This window comes from Hylaeus anthracinus, unplaced genomic scaffold (assembly GCF_026225885.1).
Source record: "Hylaeus anthracinus isolate JK02 unplaced genomic scaffold, UHH_iyHylAnth1.0_haploid 3, whole genome shotgun sequence".
Lineage (NCBI taxonomy): Eukaryota > Metazoa > Arthropoda > Insecta > Hymenoptera > Colletidae > Hylaeus > Hylaeus anthracinus.
Genome location: NW_026535284.1, coordinates 7,288,210 through 7,308,491, shown reverse-complemented (window position 1 = coordinate 7,308,491; position 20,282 = coordinate 7,288,210). Strand labels below are relative to the sequence as shown.

The window sequence follows — 20,282 nt, the reverse complement described above, 5'->3', positions numbered from 1 at the left end:
GACGACGACAGGGAGAGTAGGTGTATCGCTATATATTCCAAGGATCACGTTCATGTCGTGCAGTTTCTTCGTAACCGATCCTAACGACGCTCCCTCAAACATTCATCCATTTTCTTATCCTTGCCACTGCAAGGTACGCTTAAGTGGGCCCTTCTGAAACGAAATGTAATTTTTCCTTTACTTATTCATCCCTTTTTTAAAATACTCTGTAGTGTGTATCTTACAAGACGTGACCTTTTTCTTTTTCCAGATGTCGCGAAATCTCCAGAACCTTGCTCTTTTGCTGCTATCTTCAACGGTGGTTGTCAGAGGCAATCCTAAACTAGATGATGGAGGGTAAGATTAGTATTTAAGTTCAGTTGATATGTAGAATTATGACTGTGAAAGGGAAACATTTGTTAAATTAATACCTACTCTATTTCCTTCCCTTGAAGACCACTTCAAGATCAATTTAATCTTCTCCCAACATGAACAATGATAATAACGAGTTTTTAGGTTCGTTCCAAGTTCCATGATCTACATGGAGAAGAGTCGACAGTCCCACGACCAGATAGCCATGCCTTCCCAAGTGGATCCACAAAGCGAGATACCGACAAAACGCGATGATACGGATGCCAACGACATTGCGGACCGCTCTCAAGAACCTAGATTTGGTTTCACGAATATCGGCAGCACAGGCAGTGTGAGTAGCCATTCTTATCCATTCTGAATCGCGTAAGATCAAAGTTTACTTGCTATAAAAATTGCCACAGGGGTACGGAGCAACGACTTACGCGCCTGCGAAAATAGATCTGGGAGGCTTGCTGCTAGGTGCTATCATTGGAGTAGGCTCCATCCTGATCATACCTAAGCTGCTGTATGTCCTCTCTGGCACTTATGGTCACTATGCAAGAAGTAAGTCCTTCGCCTTCTCTAAACAAGCATTATAGAAATGTAAATTACTTCCAACAAAAATTCCCTCCAAGTTTTATTAACTCAATTAACTCAACCTTGAACTCACATTTGTACATCTTCACTCCAGGTGAAGAGAACGGCGTGGCTCACATAGTAACCAAAATGGACGACGTCCTGGCTCGCCACGGTATAGACTCCACATCCTGCATGCAACGTGCGGTGTGCACCTACTCGCAACACGCAGCATCGTCCACAAGAGATGCCAACCAGCTAAACGAGGAGGAAGAGGTCTCGTCGTTCGACAAGATGTTCGACGCGATAACGACTAATCAGTTCTTCCGCACAGCCATGGAAGGGACCGCGATACAGGAGGCAGTGGAAGTTGGAAGGAATGGTCGGAACTGTTCAAAGACTTATCCGCACTGCGGCTTCTCCATGGAGACTATGCTGTCCCTTGCGTCGAACGTCATCACTGCAGTTGCTGCGATCAACACGGGGCCATCGACAACTCCCACGGTATCAGGATCATTGTAACTGAGAATGTAAATGAAATGAAACGAAATGAAATGAAAATGGAGATTAGGAAGGCCAGATTGTTAAGGCCTGATTCGAAGAAGCCAACTGAAGCCTCAGTTTAGCATTAGCCTCGTCAAATTTAAAGTTTCCTCTACATTGTGATTTCTACTCGACTAAATTTAGTTCATAGATTTACTGTAACAATTAATGACCAGCTCCCCATGGAGCGACGTAGTCTAGAGTCGTAGGCGACGATAGTTGCAGGCAACTTCTCGACGATTCGTGTATTAAAGCCAAATTCGCAAAATCAGGCATCCGTGTAACTCTTTATTTCGTTGTCTTACACGCAGGCGATCTAAGAAAAGTGAAATTCCTCTCGCTTAAAACGACAGGGTTGTTACTTTGTGCACTTTTGCGTGCGGTCGTGACTACTTTTCTCAGATGTGGACAGTCGTTTTCTTTTTTTTTTCACGGTCCTTGCTTGAGACAAACTGCCCAAGGTAATTACATGGTGCAACGATGTTCAATCTATTAGTCCGTACGTTTATTCGGCGCCTTTGCGGGACAAACACGCGAAGTCTTGTCTTTTTATATAATACTCGATCTGTTTTTATCATCTCGAGCGTTGTCTTTAATTTATTTAGTTTGTTTCACAAATCTCTTCCACTATATGTATGTACATGCGTTCGTATCACCTGCAGTGGCAGCCATAGAAATTGTACCATTAAAAACACAGTCGAATATGTGGATACATGTGCGACACTAACTTGTTTCATTGTAATAAATTGTATATGCTTTAATGTGAATATTTCTAATAGCACAGTTACTTCTCTGTTGAGAGTTCAATCAGAAATATTAACATATTTAAGATAGTCTAACTTCTATGGCCACTACTGTATACGTTATAATATGTTTGTCGTTATAATGTATTTGAACGAAGTAGGCACAGTCTACTTCAACGTCGCTACTGCTCCCAAAGGAGGTGTATAGAAATATATTGATCTTTGAAGGCGTATGTATATATGTATATATATATCCACGCGCAAGGACTTGATTCCATAGAGACACGGAATCAATTCGCTAGAATTGATATCGAGCTGGAGCATTGGATCACCGATAGTCCAACTGGAACTTAATTCTGAAGACAACGAATCCATCAGAGATTTATAATTATATCCAACATACGGTAAAGCGTTACAGATACACGGATATTCCCTGCATGTACAAGTATTGTTCCAGAAATTCTTTAACCTTTGACGAGATGCATGCAACGTATTGTTAAAAAATATATAATTAAGTTGCAATTAATAAACTCGATGAATGCAAGTCGTTAAGCATTTGGGTGAAACATCATCTGAGTGCTCTCGTTGTGTGGTAAATATATCTTAATTGCAATATAATGATACACACGGTGTTCGCTAATTACATGAACCCGCCGACAACGAGGGTGTACATTAGAATCTCGAATAAATCTGTATTTGTTGTCGCTGTTCGATTCGTATTGCTCTTCGAATGTATTCAACCGTCAAATGGCCTCCTATCTATGAAAATTTCTCAAGTTTTACAAGAATAAGATCTCTGATATCTACAATATTCGTTGCGTGATCGCCTAAGAGCACCGTTGATCACTACGAATATTCTTTGTACGTGTTTCCTTCGACTTGGCAACGAGGTTCCCGGTAAAATTGTTACATTCTACAACTTTCATCTGTTACGCTAACGATCACTTCATGTATTGCCGCTTCGGCAGGAGCAGCACCACTCCAACAGCAACGCACACGTGCCACAAGCTATGAACAATGTAGTAATTGCTTCGCGTCTGTAGGAACGCGTAGCAGACCAGACCAAGGGAGACTAGAAGAAGTCCAGCCGGGAAATAAATACTTCTGTCAACATGAAATAATACAATTAATGAAGTATACTGATTCAATACTTTATAAAAGCAGGATATACCTATAAGGACGCAAAGGATAACGAACAGTGGCCCTCCTCTTGCACCTGACGCCCCAGGAAAGCCCGATCAAAGCAGAACCTGTAACAGCGGGCAAAAGGAACACCCAGAGAGCGGTACGGTCCAACTCTGCGCTCATAGCGAGGATAACAGCCCCAGCTATCTGACAAAATGCGGTGAGCTTCGGTCCAAACGACGCCATCGCCACCAGCGTCACCCAGATAGACAGAAGAGCGTTGAAGAAGTCGCAGAACTGTAGAACGCTCAATTTCATAATGCAAATGCTGTAGACGTCCTCTCCAGCCTCGCAGGCGTGATAGAACGTCGAGAAGAACATCACGGCGGCGTAGACGATCGCCTCCGTGAAGTATTCTCTACGCACAGCCACGTAGATAGACCCGATGAACGCGAGGTTACTGAAGGTGAGCAGCACCACTCGGATGATCACGTCGCTGGTCCCCAGAACATAGGTATCGTCCGCGCAGTCGAATCCTCGGTACGCTCCTGAACAATGACACGCGGCGAACACGAATCCTCCGCTCATGTAGTGCATGCACTTGCCACGAGAGTTGCAACGACCCTCTATGCACGGCAAAGAAGAGACGCGGCTCTCTATTCTCGCGTCGCAGGGGCTCATGCAATCGCAATCGTCGCAGCCAGTGCCGTTCAGGCAATTATCGACACAGTTGCAACTCTCCTCAACGCAGAACGCTCTCAAGCTCACGTGCCAGATGCCTGGCTCGGGAAAGGGGACGTGCAGGACGGCTGGTCCCGTAGAGTTCACGTAGATGTCCGCTGGCGTTGTGCTGTCCATGCGCAAGCAGCCTCCACTGGCAGTGATGTTGGAGTAGTAACCTGGAGTAATGGTATTTTGTTATTTAAAGGGATCTTCTCTCCATCCTTTTGAATAAAAGAAAACCTATTTTACACTGGCATACAGCTTCTCATTTGTCCCAGCTACCTCATCCTACTCTCGTCTACCCTCTTAACACGTTCACTGCCAGACTAATACTCTTGAAAATTTCTACTGCGATTTCATTTTGTTTACAGACTTTTGGAAACTGCGTAATGAAACATTTATTTTGGTATTTAGTTCTGTAACTTCATCAAAATTCGAGTATTTCATTTAAATTCATTTACTATGACACTTAACATTCAGAATGAATAGTTTTCGTTTTTCAGTGAAAAGCACTGTCACCCATATATGGGTGACGTGGCGATCAACGTGTTAAATAACCCCTCGACATGTCTTACAGATTCTGCTGACCTAAAGAAATGCACACGGCCACAACGACGGTCTTCTTGTCGTTGTCCTGGACGTCTACAAGTTTGAAGCCCAGAGTCAGCGTCCCACCGACGTCGTACACTCTACCAATCTCGAAGCTAAGGACGGACAGGGTGTCTGCGGTGAGATTGAACGCAGATGGTTTCGTGCCATTCTCCATTAGATGTTCGTAATCGAAGAGGAAGAAGTCTGGTAGCGACTTTCTCATGAGATTCACAGATTTCATTTGCCCTGAATCGACAGAGGGGGTCTCGGTCAATTGGAAGGACACGTTCGAGGATTCTCCAGAGAGCAAACGAAGAGTTACATAGTGGAAAGCGTCCGAGTAAGGTTTAAAGAACAAGGTAGCGTTGGTGGTGTTCACGATCACGCCAGCGAGATGGTCTTCCGCGGTGACGTGGACCGCTATCTTGCAGTCCTCGCCGCAGGTCGACTTCAGGGACAGACTGGAGTCCACGAATTCGTCTGGGATCAGCAGCTGCATCACGGCTGAATCCACGCTCTCGTTCATTTGCACCTCGTACTTCGATTTTGGGTCCACCAGGGACACTATCGACGCAGATTCCAGCAGTAACTCGGCGTCCAGCACCGTGTCGCACGAAGCACCAAGGCCTGAAGAAAAGTACCGTGTTATGATATTGCACTATTATGTGTAGGTGCTTGGATAATATAGATAGCTGACGTAAAGAATTACCTTCTTGCGTAATTTTCCCATTGTCAGGGTCGGACCAGGATCGGAACGCAATGGCGTACCAATCGCCAGGCGAAGGTGCATCGATTCTGATCATGTACTCTTCGCCGTCGCTCTCCATGTTCAAAGAATAGTATCGACGTCTCCCTTTCATGAGCTTGGCTGCTATCTTTGAGCCATCGGGACGGACGAACGGCAGGCTGCCAGACTTCAGAAACAGGGAGACGTCCCGCGCGGAGCATTTACCTATTCCTCCAGTTTTCTTTTCTTTTACAGTGAACCTGGAACGCATGGTTCGCCATTAACATCTTCTCATTAAGATATTATTGTAGGTTTTAAAACACATGATCTAGAGACGCGGTATTATATTATTCTACTATTGTTTAGTATGTTTAATTATACACAGGGTCCTGTTCCATTGGACTATTTACTTGAATGCTGCCGCGACAGTGGTGTCTGGTACGTTGAAGTGGATGATGGAAATGTGACGGTAGGCGTAATAGTCTTCGAGAACGTTCTTCGGTCGTTGAGCGACCAGCTCGAGTTTGCCGCAGAGTCCACGTTCTATCGCGAGAATCCATGCTAATAAAATTACTAATACGCTGTCCCGCATATTATAGCTCTTACGATCCGCCACATAACAAGTGACCTCTTCTAGTTACTCGGTAGAAAGAGTCCTCTGTTTAGCTCGTCTGCACAGAAAGAGAAGAATATAATATTTATATATAAAACGAATCGTATAAATCAGATACATCTCATACCCTGTGTGTTACGTTAAAAATCAAGGATAGCCTCTGGTAAGCTGTACGTAGAGTCAGAGCGAACCTAATCATTTCCTCGCGATTACGCGGTATTGGTTTCGCAATAACAGGCGAATTAGATCGAGATAGCATGGCACCGTCAACGAGGTGATATTCCAATTCGCGATCATTCGCGAGGAGGAAATGAATCAAGTAGGTCAGATGCCATTGCTAATTCGCGCACTTCCTGTGCCCCGAACGAACCGATAGCTTATCTGACCGCGTTATCAGAGCTTGGACGGTCACGCGGTAACGTTTCGTTCCTCTCCGGTTGACGAAGGAATACACGTCACAGAGGAGATACAGTTCCATACTGAACGATTCCAAATAAATTAGTAGCCTCGTGACAGTTGAGCCGGGGCTGTTGAATAATACGCAAAGAATCGATTTCCTATAACGTGACCGCTCGCCAATCGGATTCGAATAGTTGATTAACGAATCGTTTGAACGGGTTCCTTTATAATGTATTCGTATCGCTGGCCAGCGAACGGAGATGGGTGTACTCCCAGCTGGTACAGGCGATTCGGTGATCGTATTTCAATTAGAATCACTTAACCGTGCATTTATACGCATGCCCTAATAGTAACAATAACGTGCGTCGAGTTCGTTTACAGAAATGGAACACAGATTAATTATCGTGTTTTGCGATAAGATTATGATACCAATACTCCCTCTTAAAAAGGAAGATACTTTGATACTTTGTATATTGATATTAGACATTGTCTAGAAGTATATGCTTACAAGAATTTAACGCAGTTTTTTCTTTTTTTTTTTTTTTTTTTGAAAGATATTCTTAACAGAATTACTTAATGATAGATATAATCAAAATATAATATTTTTGTAAGGCTATTAGATAGACGCAAAGTACTTCCTCCCTACGAGGGTTTAGTAGACATTGTATTCGAATCATTGCCGCATTAACTCCGCTGCCGTCAGTACACGGATACGTGCATTTACGCTCGATTAACGCTCGCCTGAGACAGTTTAGATTCGTAAGTCTACAGAGACGCGCAAATTATCAGACTACGCGCAGTGTTCTCGCTAGTTCTCTATCCAAATTATATTTAAAACTACCATACTTGTTTACCAATTGAATTTAGATTAACATAAATTTTAAACCTCTGATCTCACGTTTCCAACGTGTCCTTACAATCAAAATCTCTGTTCTGTTCATTTACAAAATAATCCTATCGCTTTTTTTCTATACCTCCACTCTGAGAGTCAACGAAGAGCAAATAGTATCTCGAGGGGGTTGGATAAATGCAGGATGAAATCCTCGCTATCAAGATGTCTCTGTATCGGTCCAGCAACAAGTGTTTCAGCCGATGCTCGCCACGACTTTCCAGCAACTTTGTCGGCCAATCGAAGTTAGCGCGGGAATTTCACCAGCCGCCCTAGCGACCCTCGTCGGCCGAATATTTCCGATAATGTCAGTCGAACGAGCGTTGTGCGCGCCGCTGGTCGAGCGAACTCTGAGAGTTACCGTTCGACACTGACGCTTCCCCGAGACAGTATCGCAACGCACGCATGAATAGCTCCTGAAAGGGTTCGCGAGACGATTTACGGTCACGGGTCTAGGAAGAAACGATAGTTGAACCGTGTACAAGCCCTAGCCTCGCTATTATAGCGAGTCTATCCGCTGGTCGCAGTATCTTTCGGTCGGCCGATCATCGACAAGATTAGTCACGCGGTGTTACATGAATGCATACGGTTCATTTTACATCGCATCTCATGACTTCGGTTCACTGACTTTGCTATTTGTCGCAATCATTGGCTCCCTCCCTTCCACCCCCACTCCCCCATCAGTCAGTTCACCCGCAATACGATCCCTCCGTCTACTTATCTACAAAAGCCTGCAAGCCTGCAAGCTTGCACTTACTCTAATTCGTCATCCGCTCGCTATTAAGGATAAGTTTACATCAACGGGTAATTACGTTCTACAAAACATCTGTATGAAACATTTGATGTTTCTATCTATGTACTTACTATCGACTCCACCGAGTGATTTCTTGATTAATAAATAGTTCACCGCGGTATGACGCAAAGCGTTCAACCCGTTTATCCCGCAACGCTGGGATCTCACTGAACGCTATTGTTCTCCTCATCTGGCGAGCACGTCATGGTCTTGTTCTCTCGGATGCGTTACGGTTTCTGTCTCTCACTGTACACGCGCGTACACGTACTGAGAACTCGTAGGAACACGTGGGTCGTTTTGACAGCTATTCCCGGTCTCACGTGAGAGAGCGCGTTCGCGGCTGCCCGACGGACTGAAAATCCCCGGGAGGTGTTTATCGATCGCTCTTACATGGACAAATTCGCGCCACGATCACAACCGAATGCGTTCAGAAACGAACGGTTAGCACTGTGTAAATAGCTCGACGTGTTCTGAACTCGTGCTATTAAATAGAGGGAGCGATAGAGAGAGACAATGTAACAGGGAGTGGGTGTGATTCAGGATTTCTTCTTAACCGCACGTTTAATACTGAATCAGGACAAAGCGTCGCGGTGCCGCGGCGCAGCCCAGCACGTGGGTCGATCAGCTGAGCGCACCACGCTCGCCAGAAGCCTTTTAAATCGCGCTGGCCTTGCGGATGTCTGCGCGGAAATGATTAATTTCGTTTTCGGCGCCGTCAGCGTTATCTTCTTCTAAAGAATCTCCACAAGTATCTTTATTTCTGTGTCTATTATTCAACATGAAGCATTCTTCTAAAAGGTCCTGAAAATAACAAAAATGATAGCAAGGGCTGAATAATCAAAAGCATGTCTTGTAAATAATTTATATTATTTGTATAAATATATAAAAAGTTTGTTCGTCTATAATTAAGTCTTATATGTTTCTTAAGTGTTGGAAACTTTTTCCCCTCGTTGCATCTTTTCATAAACTTTTATGATTAATAACGTGATATGTGAAGATTGTCTCCCTAGAAGTCATCGAAGAAAATAGTTATAAAAATGTATAGTAATATCAGATTGATTTTACTGAATATTATTCATACTTAATGAACTTGTAAATAATTATCTCCTAAATAACGGAAATCTTTCTTAAAATTCCCAAGTATCCAGCCACCTCAAACTATGTAGCGAACTTTCAGGATCCTGCGCGGAGGGACCAACCATACCGTACGCCAACGGAGAAAACAAGTAGAAACTGAAACAAATTTATATACGTCGTCTTTGTTACGATAGACGTTCGTAAGAACCTATTATCCGCTTACCTGTATACAGTACTTGAAATAATAACGGTCAGTATTGTGTGATAGATCACGTATCCGATTCTGTTTGCAAATAAAATGAGGACAATTTCCAGAATATAGTTCAGAGTTATCCCAGTCAACATTGAATTGTACAACAAAGCCGGAAAATAATGATGGAAATATAATACTCTGCTCATTGTCCAGAACGGTAGATAATGCAATATCCAACCGATAAACAGCCATTTGCCCGCATTTACTAGTTTGTTTCTTTGTTCGAGTACATCCGGACGATCGACGCAACCACGTTGCTGTCGTACACATGCATAAATGTACAGCACGATGAAAATGATCAAAAACGCGATATTGCCCCACCATATAATCGGGTTGCCAAGTAAGTAAATCCTCAAATTGTTACCGGAAAAGAATTGCCCCTAGAAAATTTATTTTTTAATTTCGTTTCAGTGTCTTCATTTTTTATAAGACATACTCTGTAATTAATAGGCCATTGCCAGGGTCGCGACGATACTTCTCCTTCCTTCACTTTTAAATCTGCGTTTCCTTGCAACATGACAGCGTGCGACTCCAAGAATCTATCTAAAAATCTTGGCGCGTAGACTTGGAAACTGATGTTTGGTACTAAACGAGGAAAAATTATTAATTAATCGATGGTACTCTACAATTCATAAGTATTTCGATACTAACACTTCGCATAGTTGTTGTCTTCGATATTCCACAATGCATTCTTATCCCTCATGTTTGGGTTACAAGAAACTTCTTGTTGGCTGTATGCCCTGTAAAATGATAATATTTCTAGAGGACGATTTCTTTACTTGACAAATTTAGAACGATTCAAAACTAACCATTTTGGCAACGTTTTTCCGCTACACGTTAAAACGCAGTGATGTAGGTAGTGTACGAACTTTAATTTACTTGTTACTGTTTCAATTACATCGCCGTCTTTGCCGTTTACAATTAAAACTTGCCATATATCGTTAGCATCGCCAGTACCGCTCTAAAAGAAAAAGTTATGTAATTACATAATTAAACATATAAATTACAAAGACATACCTCGCCGTATCCGGTAACTTGATAATGTTTCTTGGAGATAGGCGCGAACTCCTTGTGCGAATGTAAATTTCTATGCGTAACAACATGTTCCAATCGTATGAGGTCACCATGCCTAACTAATTGTGGCTCGGATGGAATGTCATCGATGTCTGATTTCTTTACTAACCATAGATTATTATCATCTTTATGGGAGTAAGTCGTGATCTGTATAAGAAACGATTGATAGCGTCTGAAGTGGATGGCGAAGTATACGAAATAATAAGATTAGTACTTGTTGTTGTCTAGCTCCAATGCCTTCTGGATAAAGATGCCAGTGAGAATGTAAATATCCTCCACCGGTACGATGATTTTTCAAGGTGATTTTAGCTCCATAGGCTAACTGGCGCGGCATCGTTGCATTGTATAAAGAGTTTCCTTTTAATAAAGATTGAAATTCAGAGCTGTAAAAGCCATCCCCGCTTCCACTAAAATATTAAAAATATTTAATGCTTCTCAGACATACATAATCTTTACTAATTTCCTTACCTTTTGTTTAAAACAGAAAGATGAATGTAAAAGAATAACATATATAGTAGCATCGGTAATAATATGAGACAAATACATCGCGCTGCTAAGTGTTTGCCTACACATGTCTGTAATAAATTAATTCATCGCTGTAGACACTTACAAATCCGATAATTTGAAAACAGTGAATAAAGAAATCTTACAATAGGTTTGGTAAGATCTCCTAATTCTCTCCATAATTCGAAAGCAGTGTAAAGCCCAACAAGGAGAACAACAAACAGCCCAACAAATTTTACACTGATCGTGCATGCAAGTGAAACTCCTGCAAATGATAACCAACTCCACCATTTCCATGTGAAGGGTTCGTTGCAGAGGGAACCCACACGAGCCATTCCCCAAGTTGCACACATCATAAAACATAGAAGTATAGGATCTAGCAAGATATACTGATTTAATGTCAACAGTCCTACATCTGGAAATAAACTTAAAATTAAATCAATGTCTTCCTTATTTCTTAAATGAAATTATATAAAACAACATGCATACCAAATAAAATAAATAACGCAGAAAGTACCGATGCCTGAATAGATTTTGTCAAGTCCCACACAATGAGGTATGACAAAGGAACAATGGTTGCACCCAAAAATGTACAAAACTGGAACATACAACATATTTGTACTGCATAAATTTAGATTATTTTCAGGGTTAACAAATTTCTTTTTATAAATATAGAAACATTAAGTTATACTAACAATTCTCATACCAAGGTATTCAACGTTCTCAAACCTATCCCCTGGTTTCTCGAAAGCAAATTTTCCATCATAACCAGTCAAATACCCAGACAATGCTATCAACATCTAAAAACTAACAATGTAGATCATTAACATTCAAATAAAGGATTATATATGTGTTACTTACTTTTCCAAGTGGTGGATGGACATCAAAGAAGAACGTCCTGTTTATGTACCAGCTTCCCATTTTTCCAAAATGCGTTTCGTCCCAACTATAGGAGTAAAATATTTATATTCATCTAAATCATAAATTGTACAATACATATTTTTGTTTATATGTAGCTTACCACACATGTTGAGGCTCTGTAACTTTGTAGAATCTCGTCGCTGCTGTCAATACGACAATAATTCCAAAAACTAGCCACCAATTCCTATGCAAATGTTACAAGTTATCGCAACTGTACATTCAAATCGTATAAATAAATATCGACATAAAATCACGTACGAATCTGTTGCATCCTTCCTATCCTTATTCGAAATCTGCTCACGTGGATTCATAGTCATTTTATGTGTATTATCTGAATTCATCTGAATTACTGCCTTTCATAATACCACTTAAGTTACGTTGTAGAATACAGTTAAAAAGTAGAAAGTTATTCAAAGAATGTAGGATAGAAAAATATTATGGTTATAATTTGTACAGTGATGTCAAGTAGAATACTGAATACACCTACTTGTTGCAACAAACACGGATGTTGTAATCGATATACAGGATGTCCCAAAAGTGTTGTAACACCTTGAAAGAGGTGGTTCGGGGGTGATTTGAAACAACTTTTACCTTAGCGAAAATGTTGTCCGAGGCTTCGTTGAGGAGATATTAACGAAAAACACTGACCAATCAGAGCGCGCGGATACCGTATCTTTGCTTTCAATGTGTTACAACATTTTTGGGACACCCTGTATTTAGCGAACGATGAACACGTTACAAATCGATACAATAGGTCGAACTTTTTGAACATTTCAGTCAATCCAGTTGAGTTCAGTTCATTTCAGTTCATTCACATCAGTTCATATTAATTCTGATTGATTCATGTTACGCGAAGGCACAAGGAAAGGGAAGGTTACATGCTACAAAAGTATTTACATAAAAATACAGGTAAAACAATACATTTTTTAAAAGCAATTTTGTATCAATTATATAAGACTAAATAGTATTGTGTATGGTCTTAGACGCAACACGTGCAAAAGAGATGGATTTTATGGAGTTATTCGATTCCAAAGGCACGTTTCAAAGAAAAACATTAAAAGGACCATCAAGTAGAAAGCACGTACCAAAGGACATGTCGTTGCTAGATGCACAATTAAGCGAAAATGTAAGAAGAGGAGAGGCTGGAACCGATTACGTCGCGGAATATGTGAAAAAAGAGGAGAATGAACTTTTAGAGGTAAATTACATAATAATTATAAATTAATTTGATTATTATTAAAAGTTTTGTTTATTCCTAGTCTCCGCAGATTCATAACACCGGTGATCAAAAAAATTTTGAACTCGTGTCGCAAGGTACAATTCCTGTACAGGAGAATGAAGAGACACTGAAAATTTATCGGACGTATGATTTTGCTTATCATACAAAACCAAATTTGACGATTACATCTAAGAAAGATGAGATTGTTTCTATGATTGAAACCAATTCGGTTGTAGTTATACAAGGACCGACTGGTTGTGGAAAGACTACGCAAGTACCGCAGTATATTTTGGAATCTTGCTATAAAAAAAGTCAACACTGCAATATTATAGGTAATTCTGGTCTACAGTCAGTGTAATAAGTATTCGTACAGGAAGCGTTTATTTTAAATGGGGTGCTGTACGAATACTTTTTACACTGACTGTATATAAAACAAAACTAGTTTAGTCTTGTTTTCATGTTTAATATTATTTGACAGTCACTCAGCCCAGACGTATAGCTGCAATAAGTATCGCGAAAAGAGTTTGTCTAGAAAGGGATTGGCCATTAGGTACCCTTGTAGGGTATCAAGTAGGTCTAATAAATGAAACATGTCACGATACACGTTTGACTTACTGTACTACAGGAGTCCTTTTACATAAACTGATCAATGAGAAAAATATGTTGCATTATACTCATGTTGTATTGGATGAAGTCCACGAGAGGGATCAGGACATGGACTTTCTCTTACTTGTAGTTCGAAAGCTTTTACGTACGAATTCAAGTTCGGTAAAAGTTATTCTAATGTCTGCAACATTCGAGGTAGACAAATTTGCTGCATATTTCTCTTCTCCTCTGAGAAACAAACTTGTACCTGCACCTGTTATTGATATTGCAAAGAAAACTATTTTCAACACTGCCATATTCTATCTTTGTCAATTGGTTTCAATGGGTCCGGTAAATATCTAATATAATTATTAAGTACAATACTATTTACAACTTAAGACATACAAATATACATATATATGTTTTTGCTTCTTCATAGTTACCTGATGTTTCTGCTATAGAACCAAAAGTTACATCTAAAATGGTGGAATTTTGTATCAACCTTATAAAAATTCTCGACGATGTGGACATGAAAGCAGATGACGCGAATTACAATCCAGAAACAAATACCTATGAAAGACACGTGATTCTAGTATTTCTACCAGGAATCAATGAAATCGAAGAAATGTATAATTTGTTAAAATTACCAAAACACGACAAGTCTAAATGGGATATAGTAGTGTTACATTCGTTGATTTCTAATCAAGACCAACAAAAAATTTTTCAAAGACCGTCCCCTGGGTACCGTCGCATTATCTTATCTACAAATATTGCTGAAAGCAGTATCACTGTACCTGATGTAAAATACGGTGTGTTAAGTTAATTGAATCGGAAAAACAATCCTCTACAACGTAATTAACCCGCATCTTTTTTTAGTAATTGATTTCTGTTTAACGAAACAACTTGTTGTCGATCCTACGACTAGTTTCCAGAGCTTAGAACTTACGTGGGCGAGTAAAGTAAATTGCGACCAAAGAGCGGGTCGCACGGGTCGTGTGATGGACGGAAGAGTGTACAGGCTCGTGCCACAATCATTTTACGAGGTAATTTTATTTTAACGATTCAAATCAATGTAAATTGTAATAACATTAAAAATTGCAGAATGTCCTGCCTCAAGAAGGATCACCCGAAATGATGCGGGCCCCGCTGGAAAATCTAGTCCTGAAAGCCAAAATGCTGGACATGGGAGAACCCAAAGCTATTTTAGCTCTTTCTCTAGATCCACCCGATCTTGGAAACTTGGAAAGAACGATATTGTTGCTAAAAGAAGTAGGCGCATTAATTGACAAGACCAATAATATAAGAAATCTCGATGGAGACATAACTGATCTGGGTCGAGTCATGGCCAGTCTGCCATTGGATATTCATTTAACAAAATTAATTATGCTAGGTCATGTGTTCAGTGTCTTGAAGGATACTATTATAATTGCAGCCAGTTTGGCTGTAAAAGATATGTTTAGTAATTCGTTTCAGAAGAAGCTATTGTCGTATAACGTTAAACTCGTTTGGGCTGCTGATTCTTGTAGCGATTGCGTAGCGTTTATGAGTGCTTACAAGGTGTGGATCGGCGAGAAAGCCAATCGTCGCATAAACAGCGACTCTGCAGAAAAGAAATGGGCAGCGAGAAACTTTTTACAAGTAAGAGTATTACGTGAAGTTAAGGCCCTCATTACAGAATTAACGCAGAGACTAGATAAATTAGGTATACGAGAAAGTGCGGGAGTGAAGAAAGTTGTTTGGAACGATTCCGAACAGTCTCTCGCTTTAAAAATCGCGATCGCTGGGGCGTTCTACCCAAACTACTTCGTCAAGTTTGTACCAGGAGAATCCAACGAGCACGGTGGAGTAAGATTATTAGGTGGGTTGGATCCATCTAAGACGGTGTATCTACAGGGATGGCCTCTGAGACAACCTGGAATTCTCTACGCTCGTAGAATTCAAGATATTTTTAAAGAGGATGGATCGTCATCGAAGAACTTTGGAAAAGTGAGAGTAACTTTTGATTCTTCTACTCGAGTTTATGTTCAATTTATCGATAATAAAACATCAGAAAAGGAAGGCGATCATACGTTGAGAAAGATATCACCGTCCGTTTACAAAGCTATCAGAATGAGACACTGTAAAATTCCTATGGAGATACCTATTTTAAATGAATATATCGCGAATCAAAGGGCAGAAGAAATGAACTTGAATAAAAAAGCTTTCTTCAATTATGATGACATAATGAAAGACAGCATTAGACCTCAGTTACCAGGCTTGCGAGTGTCTCGCATCCCTGTAATAGTACAACATGTAGGTATGTCTCTAAAATAAATCGTACATTAAAATATTCCACATTGTTAAGGAATAATTCCAATTTTCAGATCCAGGATCCTGGTCGTTTTTGGATACAAATGCGTGATACCAAAGTAAGAAAAGATATGGAGAAAATACGATCGGTCATCGAGAGAACACATCGTTGCTTGAATCCCATTATTACGCCTCCAGAAACTGGCACACTTGTTATCGCGCCATTCGAACAAAATAATTGCAGATCATACTTTCGAGCAATCGTCAAAGGTCACGTAGCGCTACCAGAAATATTAGTACAAGTATTTTTCATCGATTATGGTTTTTCGAGCGATTGTCGACTATGTGATTTAAAATGTCTCGATAGCAGCAGCGAGATTGCCAATATTCCAGCGTTAGCTATCGAATGCGTTTTAGCGAATGTTCGACCATTCGCAGCGCATGATTTGTACGACGATTGGTCAGAATCTGCGTACGATTTCTTCAGAAAATTAATTAACAAACCTGGTCAATTGTTCGGTAACATTTATTCAGTCGTTAGTAGCGTCATCGCATTGGAGCTAGTGCACGAAAGCAAAGAAAAAGCAAAGGAGATCAATATCAATCAATATTTAATTGATAAAGGTTTTGCGATAAAGAAGAAAGAAGACTATTTCTCGCAATTTAATAATGATCTAAGATCGAAACAATCAGACATGTCAGACGAACAGTGTAATTATTATGAAAAGCTGCAGTACAATCAAGGTTATATTCCTGATATTTATCCAGACCCACCTGATAGTTCTGAATGCTATACAACAATTAATTTACGAGGTCCATTTTCGCCATTGGAGATTGAATTAAAACATTTTATCATGACCGGCAGAGGCAAGCAAGTAAAAGTGGCCGCGAGTTCTGTCAACTCTGTTCTTCTGGACACTGACCCTGAAGACCCAGGACTTCTAGTTGCTGGATCCGTTTCCCAGAATAGACACGGGAATAATTTAGTGATACACAATACAACATTAATGCCACGTACTACTGGACTAACCGCTTTAATTACAATGATTTTCACTCCATGCATGGAACTACGACGCGACAAATTTGGAACTCATTATATTGGCGCGTTATGCGGATTGGGAGCCGATCCTGTCACCAAAAGAAGCATTTTCCCTGAGCACGACATAGAGCTGCAATTCGATGCTGAAATTACCCTTAACGATCTGCAATTTGTGAGGATTGCTTAAAATACGTCTTTTTGTATATATTTATATTTCAACTAATTATTTTTTTTTTCATTTCTTTGGCAGATAAACAGACTGCGTCATTGGATGAACATTGGAATGCAAACTAAATATCCATATGAAAGCAGCGATAATATGGAACAAATAATTGTCTGTCAAAACAGAATAAAGGACGCGTTGAGGGAATTGATCGACAAGCCAAGGAAGAAACGAGAACCGGAATTAATCCCTGATTTCGATAAATGGAATCTGTACGATGAGTCTTTGTACTTACAACCCAGCAAGCTGTCTATGATCGCAAACAACATATTTAGATTGCACAATGCGTTGGAGTTAGAGGAAAAGTCAGAGTTACAAGAAATTACAGAACATCTGAAGGAGTTACGAGAGTTGACAAACGAGTAAGTAAATTATTGAACATGCATATTATTTTGTTCTAATGTAATGTTTATGAATGTTTATTTCTACTGTAATAGGGATCCCAGGAGACCTGAAAATACTAATATTCAATGTAAACTGTGCAAAGTTACGTTAGTCGACGTTTTCGACCTCCGCAGTCATTTGTTCATGATAGAACATAGGAAAAAAGAGAAACAATTAGGAATTCAATTCTAAAACGAAAACGGCAAACGAGAGATATGTAACAAAGTATTAGTGTTTAACGAAAGTTATTTTGACAATTAATGAATATTGTGCCAAGTAAGATAAATTTTTGTTTCGATTACTTTTCATGTATGTTTTACTTTTTTTACGATCTTTGACGTAATTTAAATGATTGTTTATGGGAACACAATACGATTTTGTCTTAATTTTGTATTTGATTAATTATTTTTTTATCTAGTTTTATAAATATGCAATCGTTGCTTTGTTCCTTAGTGTATATCTTTTGTAGTTTCCTAAAGAAAATATCTAATTTCCCCCCAAAAATGTATAAAACAGCAGTAAAGTACGTAATAATAATAATGTTTAAAAAAAGACAAAATACTTCAAATGTATATATTTGAATACTGTAATATGGTTGACGACTGTACAATATAAACTTTATATACAAATAATGTGTCGAGATATTTCAGTTTAAGCAAGTGTTTATCGATATTCTATACTTCTCTTTGAAGATATCTTGCACCTGGTTGAGTGTATAATAACCGTCCAGGTACGTTAGCACCAGAGGCACTAACGTAAGTACCTGGTGGCGGATATGGGGCAGGCGGTGGTTGTGGCGCTCTCACTGGATAGCCTGATGTAATTCCTCCCGTTTTCGCTCCCTTCATCATCATTCATGAATCATTCATGAAATATAATACACAAATGTAATAATAAGTAAATTTCAAAAATACCTGTGGCGGTTGTTGAATAGGAATAGCTCCGCCATGGACGGTGACATGGCTGCTCGGTCGTAGATAAAATTTATCTTCTGCATAGGCGCCTTTATGCTCCAATGTATGTAAGTTTGTCACATATGCTAATGAATAGACGATTATTACAGTACCTTTGTTAATTCGTGCAATTTGAACTGAACGAAAGTGAAATATTTATACGTAGATGTTAATATACCAGTTTGATGCGCTGATAAAGTTTGCCTGTTTCCCGAAAGATACACAGACTTGGCAGGCTCAGGTTCTCGCGATGGTTGCGAAGTAGCCGCGGAATAACTATAGACACTTTGACCCGTGGGCGCAGAGTAGAAATTGGAGGCAGAGTATTGACTGTTCTCTGTAAGAAGACGCACAAGAGTAAAGTTAACAGTGGAAATGCGAGGGCTGTAAACGATGGTTTTTTAAACCAAGAGCACGGAAATTAAAGGTTTATTCACTCACTGTTCCATAGAACAGCTCGGGAATCGCCAGATCTCCTAGCTGCTTCCTCAGATTCTACGGAGGCACAAACATCTACCTTTAACACTGTCTTTCTTATTCTCTTTATAAACATATATGTCTTTCATTACGAAAGTAGAGCTATATCCATGTACTTACTGGAAGGTGGGTGATTGTAACTTGGAATTGAAGGGGGTGGTTTGTATCCATACACAGCATGATATGGAGAGGCTATTGGAGGAGGTGAAGGACTGTGAGTTCTCTTCAATGGACCCTAAGAAAGTAGACTCATAGTTTAATAGTTGTTAGTTTAAGTATAAGCAACTTATACTTACACTCGATAATAAAGTGTGAGTTGGTGCACAAACAGCAACTTTATAAAGGGGACTACTGCTTCGTGGTAAGGGGAGAAATACCTGGGGATGAACTACTCTAGGACCTGTTCCAGGATATCCTCCTACCGCTGTCAATACTTCGGAACAAACACTGCGTATAAAAAATATTTGGTTATGTCATCGGATTATACATCTAATCCTCTAAGAAATACAATACAAACTTTGTTTCTTTAATTAATTGTCTTCTTCTATTATCATCTTCATTTAAGACCTTCTTCAATTGCAGAAACAGCTGGTGCTTCTCATCTTTCAAATGGGACAGCTCATTTTCGAGATTCGATATTTGTTCCCTAGTCTCACCTAAAGTCATTACATCTTGTTTCTGTTGACGTTCTCTCTCTTTTCTTTGTCGTTCCTCCTCTGCATCTGCTTCTTGTTCTACGTGTAGTGGAAAACGTTAAATTACAATACCAAAAACTTCTTTGACAAGTAGGGTTACCTTGTTTCTTTCGTTGTCGTTCTCTGGTAATGTGAGCTTTCAGTGCTTGACGCATCTGCTCGCTACGTTGAGGAGGACCCACGATTACCGCTGGCATTTTTCACAAACTTTTTGGCAAATTTTAGAGGGATAGTATCGTATTAAATTCAAAGAAAGCCAAACTACATGTCAAAATATGTTTTTTTTGTACATGTCACAAGGAAATTGCACATCAAAGCACAGAGTAGTGAACTTGTATAGAGAAGGAACTCTCTGAAGTTTCTCAAGTGTCTTACAACACTATTTCTCTCTATCAGAAAAGAATTGTTTTTTTCTTTATCACGTTATACTATACATTGTTTATTTTGTTTCCTCTGTTATCTATTGACTGATAAAAATAATCTTTGTTTATACTACACTGTAGTCAAAGAATGGATCAATATTACTAGATTTAGTAA

The 20,282-nt window shown here is 39.8% G+C and overlaps 5 protein-coding genes across 10 annotated transcripts; 2 read left to right on the top strand and 3 right to left on the bottom strand.

Moving 5' to 3' along the window:
- Window positions 1-146: 146 nt before the first annotated feature.
- Window positions 147-1,579, top strand: LOC128893858 (uncharacterized). The gene is made up of 4 exons (XM_054155140.1): window positions 147-336; window positions 496-682; window positions 753-894; window positions 1,022-1,579. The coding sequence occupies exons 1-4, from the start codon at window positions 251-253 to the stop codon at window positions 1,426-1,428; spliced, it is 822 nt and encodes a 273-aa protein (XP_054011115.1). The 5' UTR covers window positions 147-250; the 3' UTR covers window positions 1,429-1,579.
- Window positions 1,580-1,724: 145 nt separating this feature from the next.
- LOC128893850 (transmembrane protein 8B) lies at window positions 1,725-8,860 on the bottom strand. 4 transcript variants are annotated; one of them, XM_054155118.1, is made up of 6 exons: window positions 8,120-8,860; window positions 5,769-6,029; window positions 5,341-5,618; window positions 4,629-5,258; window positions 3,364-4,216; window positions 1,725-3,296 (listed from the first exon to the last, which is right to left on the bottom strand). In XM_054155118.1, exons 2-6 carry the CDS (start codon window positions 5,948-5,950, stop codon window positions 3,134-3,136), a joined length of 2,106 nt encoding a protein of 701 aa, XP_054011093.1. In that variant the 5' UTR covers window positions 5,951-6,029; window positions 8,120-8,860; the 3' UTR covers window positions 1,725-3,133. The 4 variants fall into 4 exon arrangements, with proteins under 4 accessions (XP_054011093.1, XP_054011092.1, XP_054011091.1 ...); XM_054155117.1 differs by having other exon boundaries at window positions 8,124-8,860; XM_054155116.1 differs by having other exon boundaries at window positions 7,345-8,764.
- Window positions 8,861-8,900: 40 nt separating this feature from the next.
- Window positions 8,901-12,367, bottom strand: LOC128893849 (protein O-mannosyl-transferase 2). 3 transcript variants are annotated; one of them, XM_054155111.1, is made up of 15 exons: window positions 12,140-12,367; window positions 11,982-12,065; window positions 11,822-11,906; window positions 11,656-11,760; window positions 11,450-11,558; window positions 11,107-11,375; window positions 10,925-11,031; window positions 10,671-10,863; window positions 10,400-10,603; window positions 10,192-10,343; window positions 10,034-10,122; window positions 9,819-9,967; window positions 9,353-9,762; window positions 9,134-9,285; window positions 8,901-9,058 (listed from the first exon to the last, which is right to left on the bottom strand). In XM_054155111.1, exons 1-14 carry the CDS (start codon window positions 12,220-12,222, stop codon window positions 9,180-9,182), a joined length of 2,145 nt encoding a protein of 714 aa, XP_054011086.1. In that variant the 5' UTR covers window positions 12,223-12,367; the 3' UTR covers window positions 8,901-9,058; window positions 9,134-9,179. The 3 variants fall into 3 exon arrangements, with proteins under 3 accessions (XP_054011086.1, XP_054011090.1, XP_054011087.1); XM_054155115.1 differs by having other exon boundaries at window positions 11,656-11,767; window positions 12,140-12,307; XM_054155112.1 differs by lacking the exon at window positions 11,656-11,760.
- A 245-nt stretch (window positions 12,368-12,612) lies between these two features.
- LOC128893845 (probable ATP-dependent RNA helicase spindle-E) lies at window positions 12,613-18,246 on the top strand. The gene is made up of 10 exons (XM_054155108.1): window positions 12,613-12,790; window positions 12,865-13,079; window positions 13,141-13,432; window positions 13,579-14,036; window positions 14,125-14,494; window positions 14,562-14,728; window positions 14,787-15,977; window positions 16,049-17,185; window positions 17,264-17,598; window positions 17,674-18,246. The coding sequence occupies exons 1-10, from the start codon at window positions 12,760-12,762 to the stop codon at window positions 17,810-17,812; spliced, it is 4,335 nt and encodes a 1,444-aa protein (XP_054011083.1). The 5' UTR covers window positions 12,613-12,759; the 3' UTR covers window positions 17,813-18,246.
- On the bottom strand, window positions 18,180-20,131 carry LOC128893857 (uncharacterized). The gene is made up of 8 exons (XM_054155139.1): window positions 19,846-20,131; window positions 19,568-19,784; window positions 19,347-19,497; window positions 19,171-19,285; window positions 19,015-19,068; window positions 18,752-18,910; window positions 18,535-18,659; window positions 18,180-18,462 (listed from the first exon to the last, which is right to left on the bottom strand). Exons 1-8 carry the CDS (start codon window positions 19,940-19,942, stop codon window positions 18,295-18,297), a joined length of 1,086 nt encoding a protein of 361 aa, XP_054011114.1. The 5' UTR covers window positions 19,943-20,131; the 3' UTR covers window positions 18,180-18,294.
- Window positions 20,132-20,282: the final 151 nt, after the last annotated feature.

What these genes read in the sequence shown, in the direction of transcription:
- LOC128893858 (XM_054155140.1), top strand. Translation starts at nt 251, where the DNA reads ATGTCGCGAAATCTCCAGAACCTTGCTCTTTTGCTGCTATCTTCAACG. An exon ending in CCTAAACTAGATGATGGAGG is followed by an intron (nt 337 to 495) that starts GTAAGATTAGTA and finishes ACGAGTTTTTAG; the next exon opens with GTTCGTTCCAAGTTCCATGA. An exon ending in TTATGGTCACTATGCAAGAA is followed by an intron (nt 895 to 1,021) that starts GTAAGTCCTTCG and finishes TCTTCACTCCAG; the next exon opens with GTGAAGAGAACGGCGTGGCT.
- LOC128893850 (XM_054155118.1), bottom strand. Translation starts at nt 5,950, where the DNA reads ATGCGGGACAGCGTATTAGTAATTTTATTAGCATGGATTCTCGCGATA. An exon ending in GGCCGTGTGCATTTCTTTAG is followed by an intron (nt 4,217 to 4,628) that starts GTCAGCAGAATC and finishes CCATTACTCCAG; the next exon opens with GTTACTACTCCAACATCACT. An exon ending in TATCCTTTGCGTCCTTATAG is followed by an intron (nt 3,297 to 3,363) that starts GTATATCCTGCT and finishes TCATGTTGACAG; the next exon opens with AAGTATTTATTTCCCGGCTG.
- LOC128893849 (XM_054155111.1), bottom strand. Translation starts at nt 12,222, where the DNA reads ATGAATTCAGATAATACACATAAAATGACTATGAATCCACGTGAGCAG. An exon ending in TTGGAGCTAGACAACAACAA is followed by an intron (nt 10,604 to 10,670) that starts GTACTAATCTTA and finishes TTTCTTATACAG; the next exon opens with ATCACGACTTACTCCCATAA. An exon ending in AAGTTACCGGATACGGCGAG is followed by an intron (nt 10,344 to 10,399) that starts GTATGTCTTTGT and finishes TTTTTCTTTTAG; the next exon opens with AGCGGTACTGGCGATGCTAA.
- LOC128893845 (XM_054155108.1), top strand. Translation starts at nt 12,760, where the DNA reads ATGCTACAAAAGTATTTACATAAAAATACAG. An exon ending in AATTGGTTTCAATGGGTCCG is followed by an intron (nt 14,037 to 14,124) that starts GTAAATATCTAA and finishes GCTTCTTCATAG; the next exon opens with TTACCTGATGTTTCTGCTAT. An exon ending in TGCCACAATCATTTTACGAG is followed by an intron (nt 14,729 to 14,786) that starts GTAATTTTATTT and finishes TAAAAATTGCAG; the next exon opens with AATGTCCTGCCTCAAGAAGG.
- LOC128893857 (XM_054155139.1), bottom strand. Translation starts at nt 19,942, where the DNA reads ATGCCAGCGGTAATCGTGGGTCCTCCTCAACGTAGCGAGCAGATGCGT. An exon ending in ACGACAACGAAAGAAACAAG is followed by an intron (nt 19,785 to 19,845) that starts GTAACCCTACTT and finishes CACTACACGTAG; the next exon opens with AACAAGAAGCAGATGCAGAG. An exon ending in CCGAGCTGTTCTATGGAACA is followed by an intron (nt 18,911 to 19,014) that starts GTGAGTGAATAA and finishes GTCTTCTTACAG; the next exon opens with AGAACAGTCAATACTCTGCC.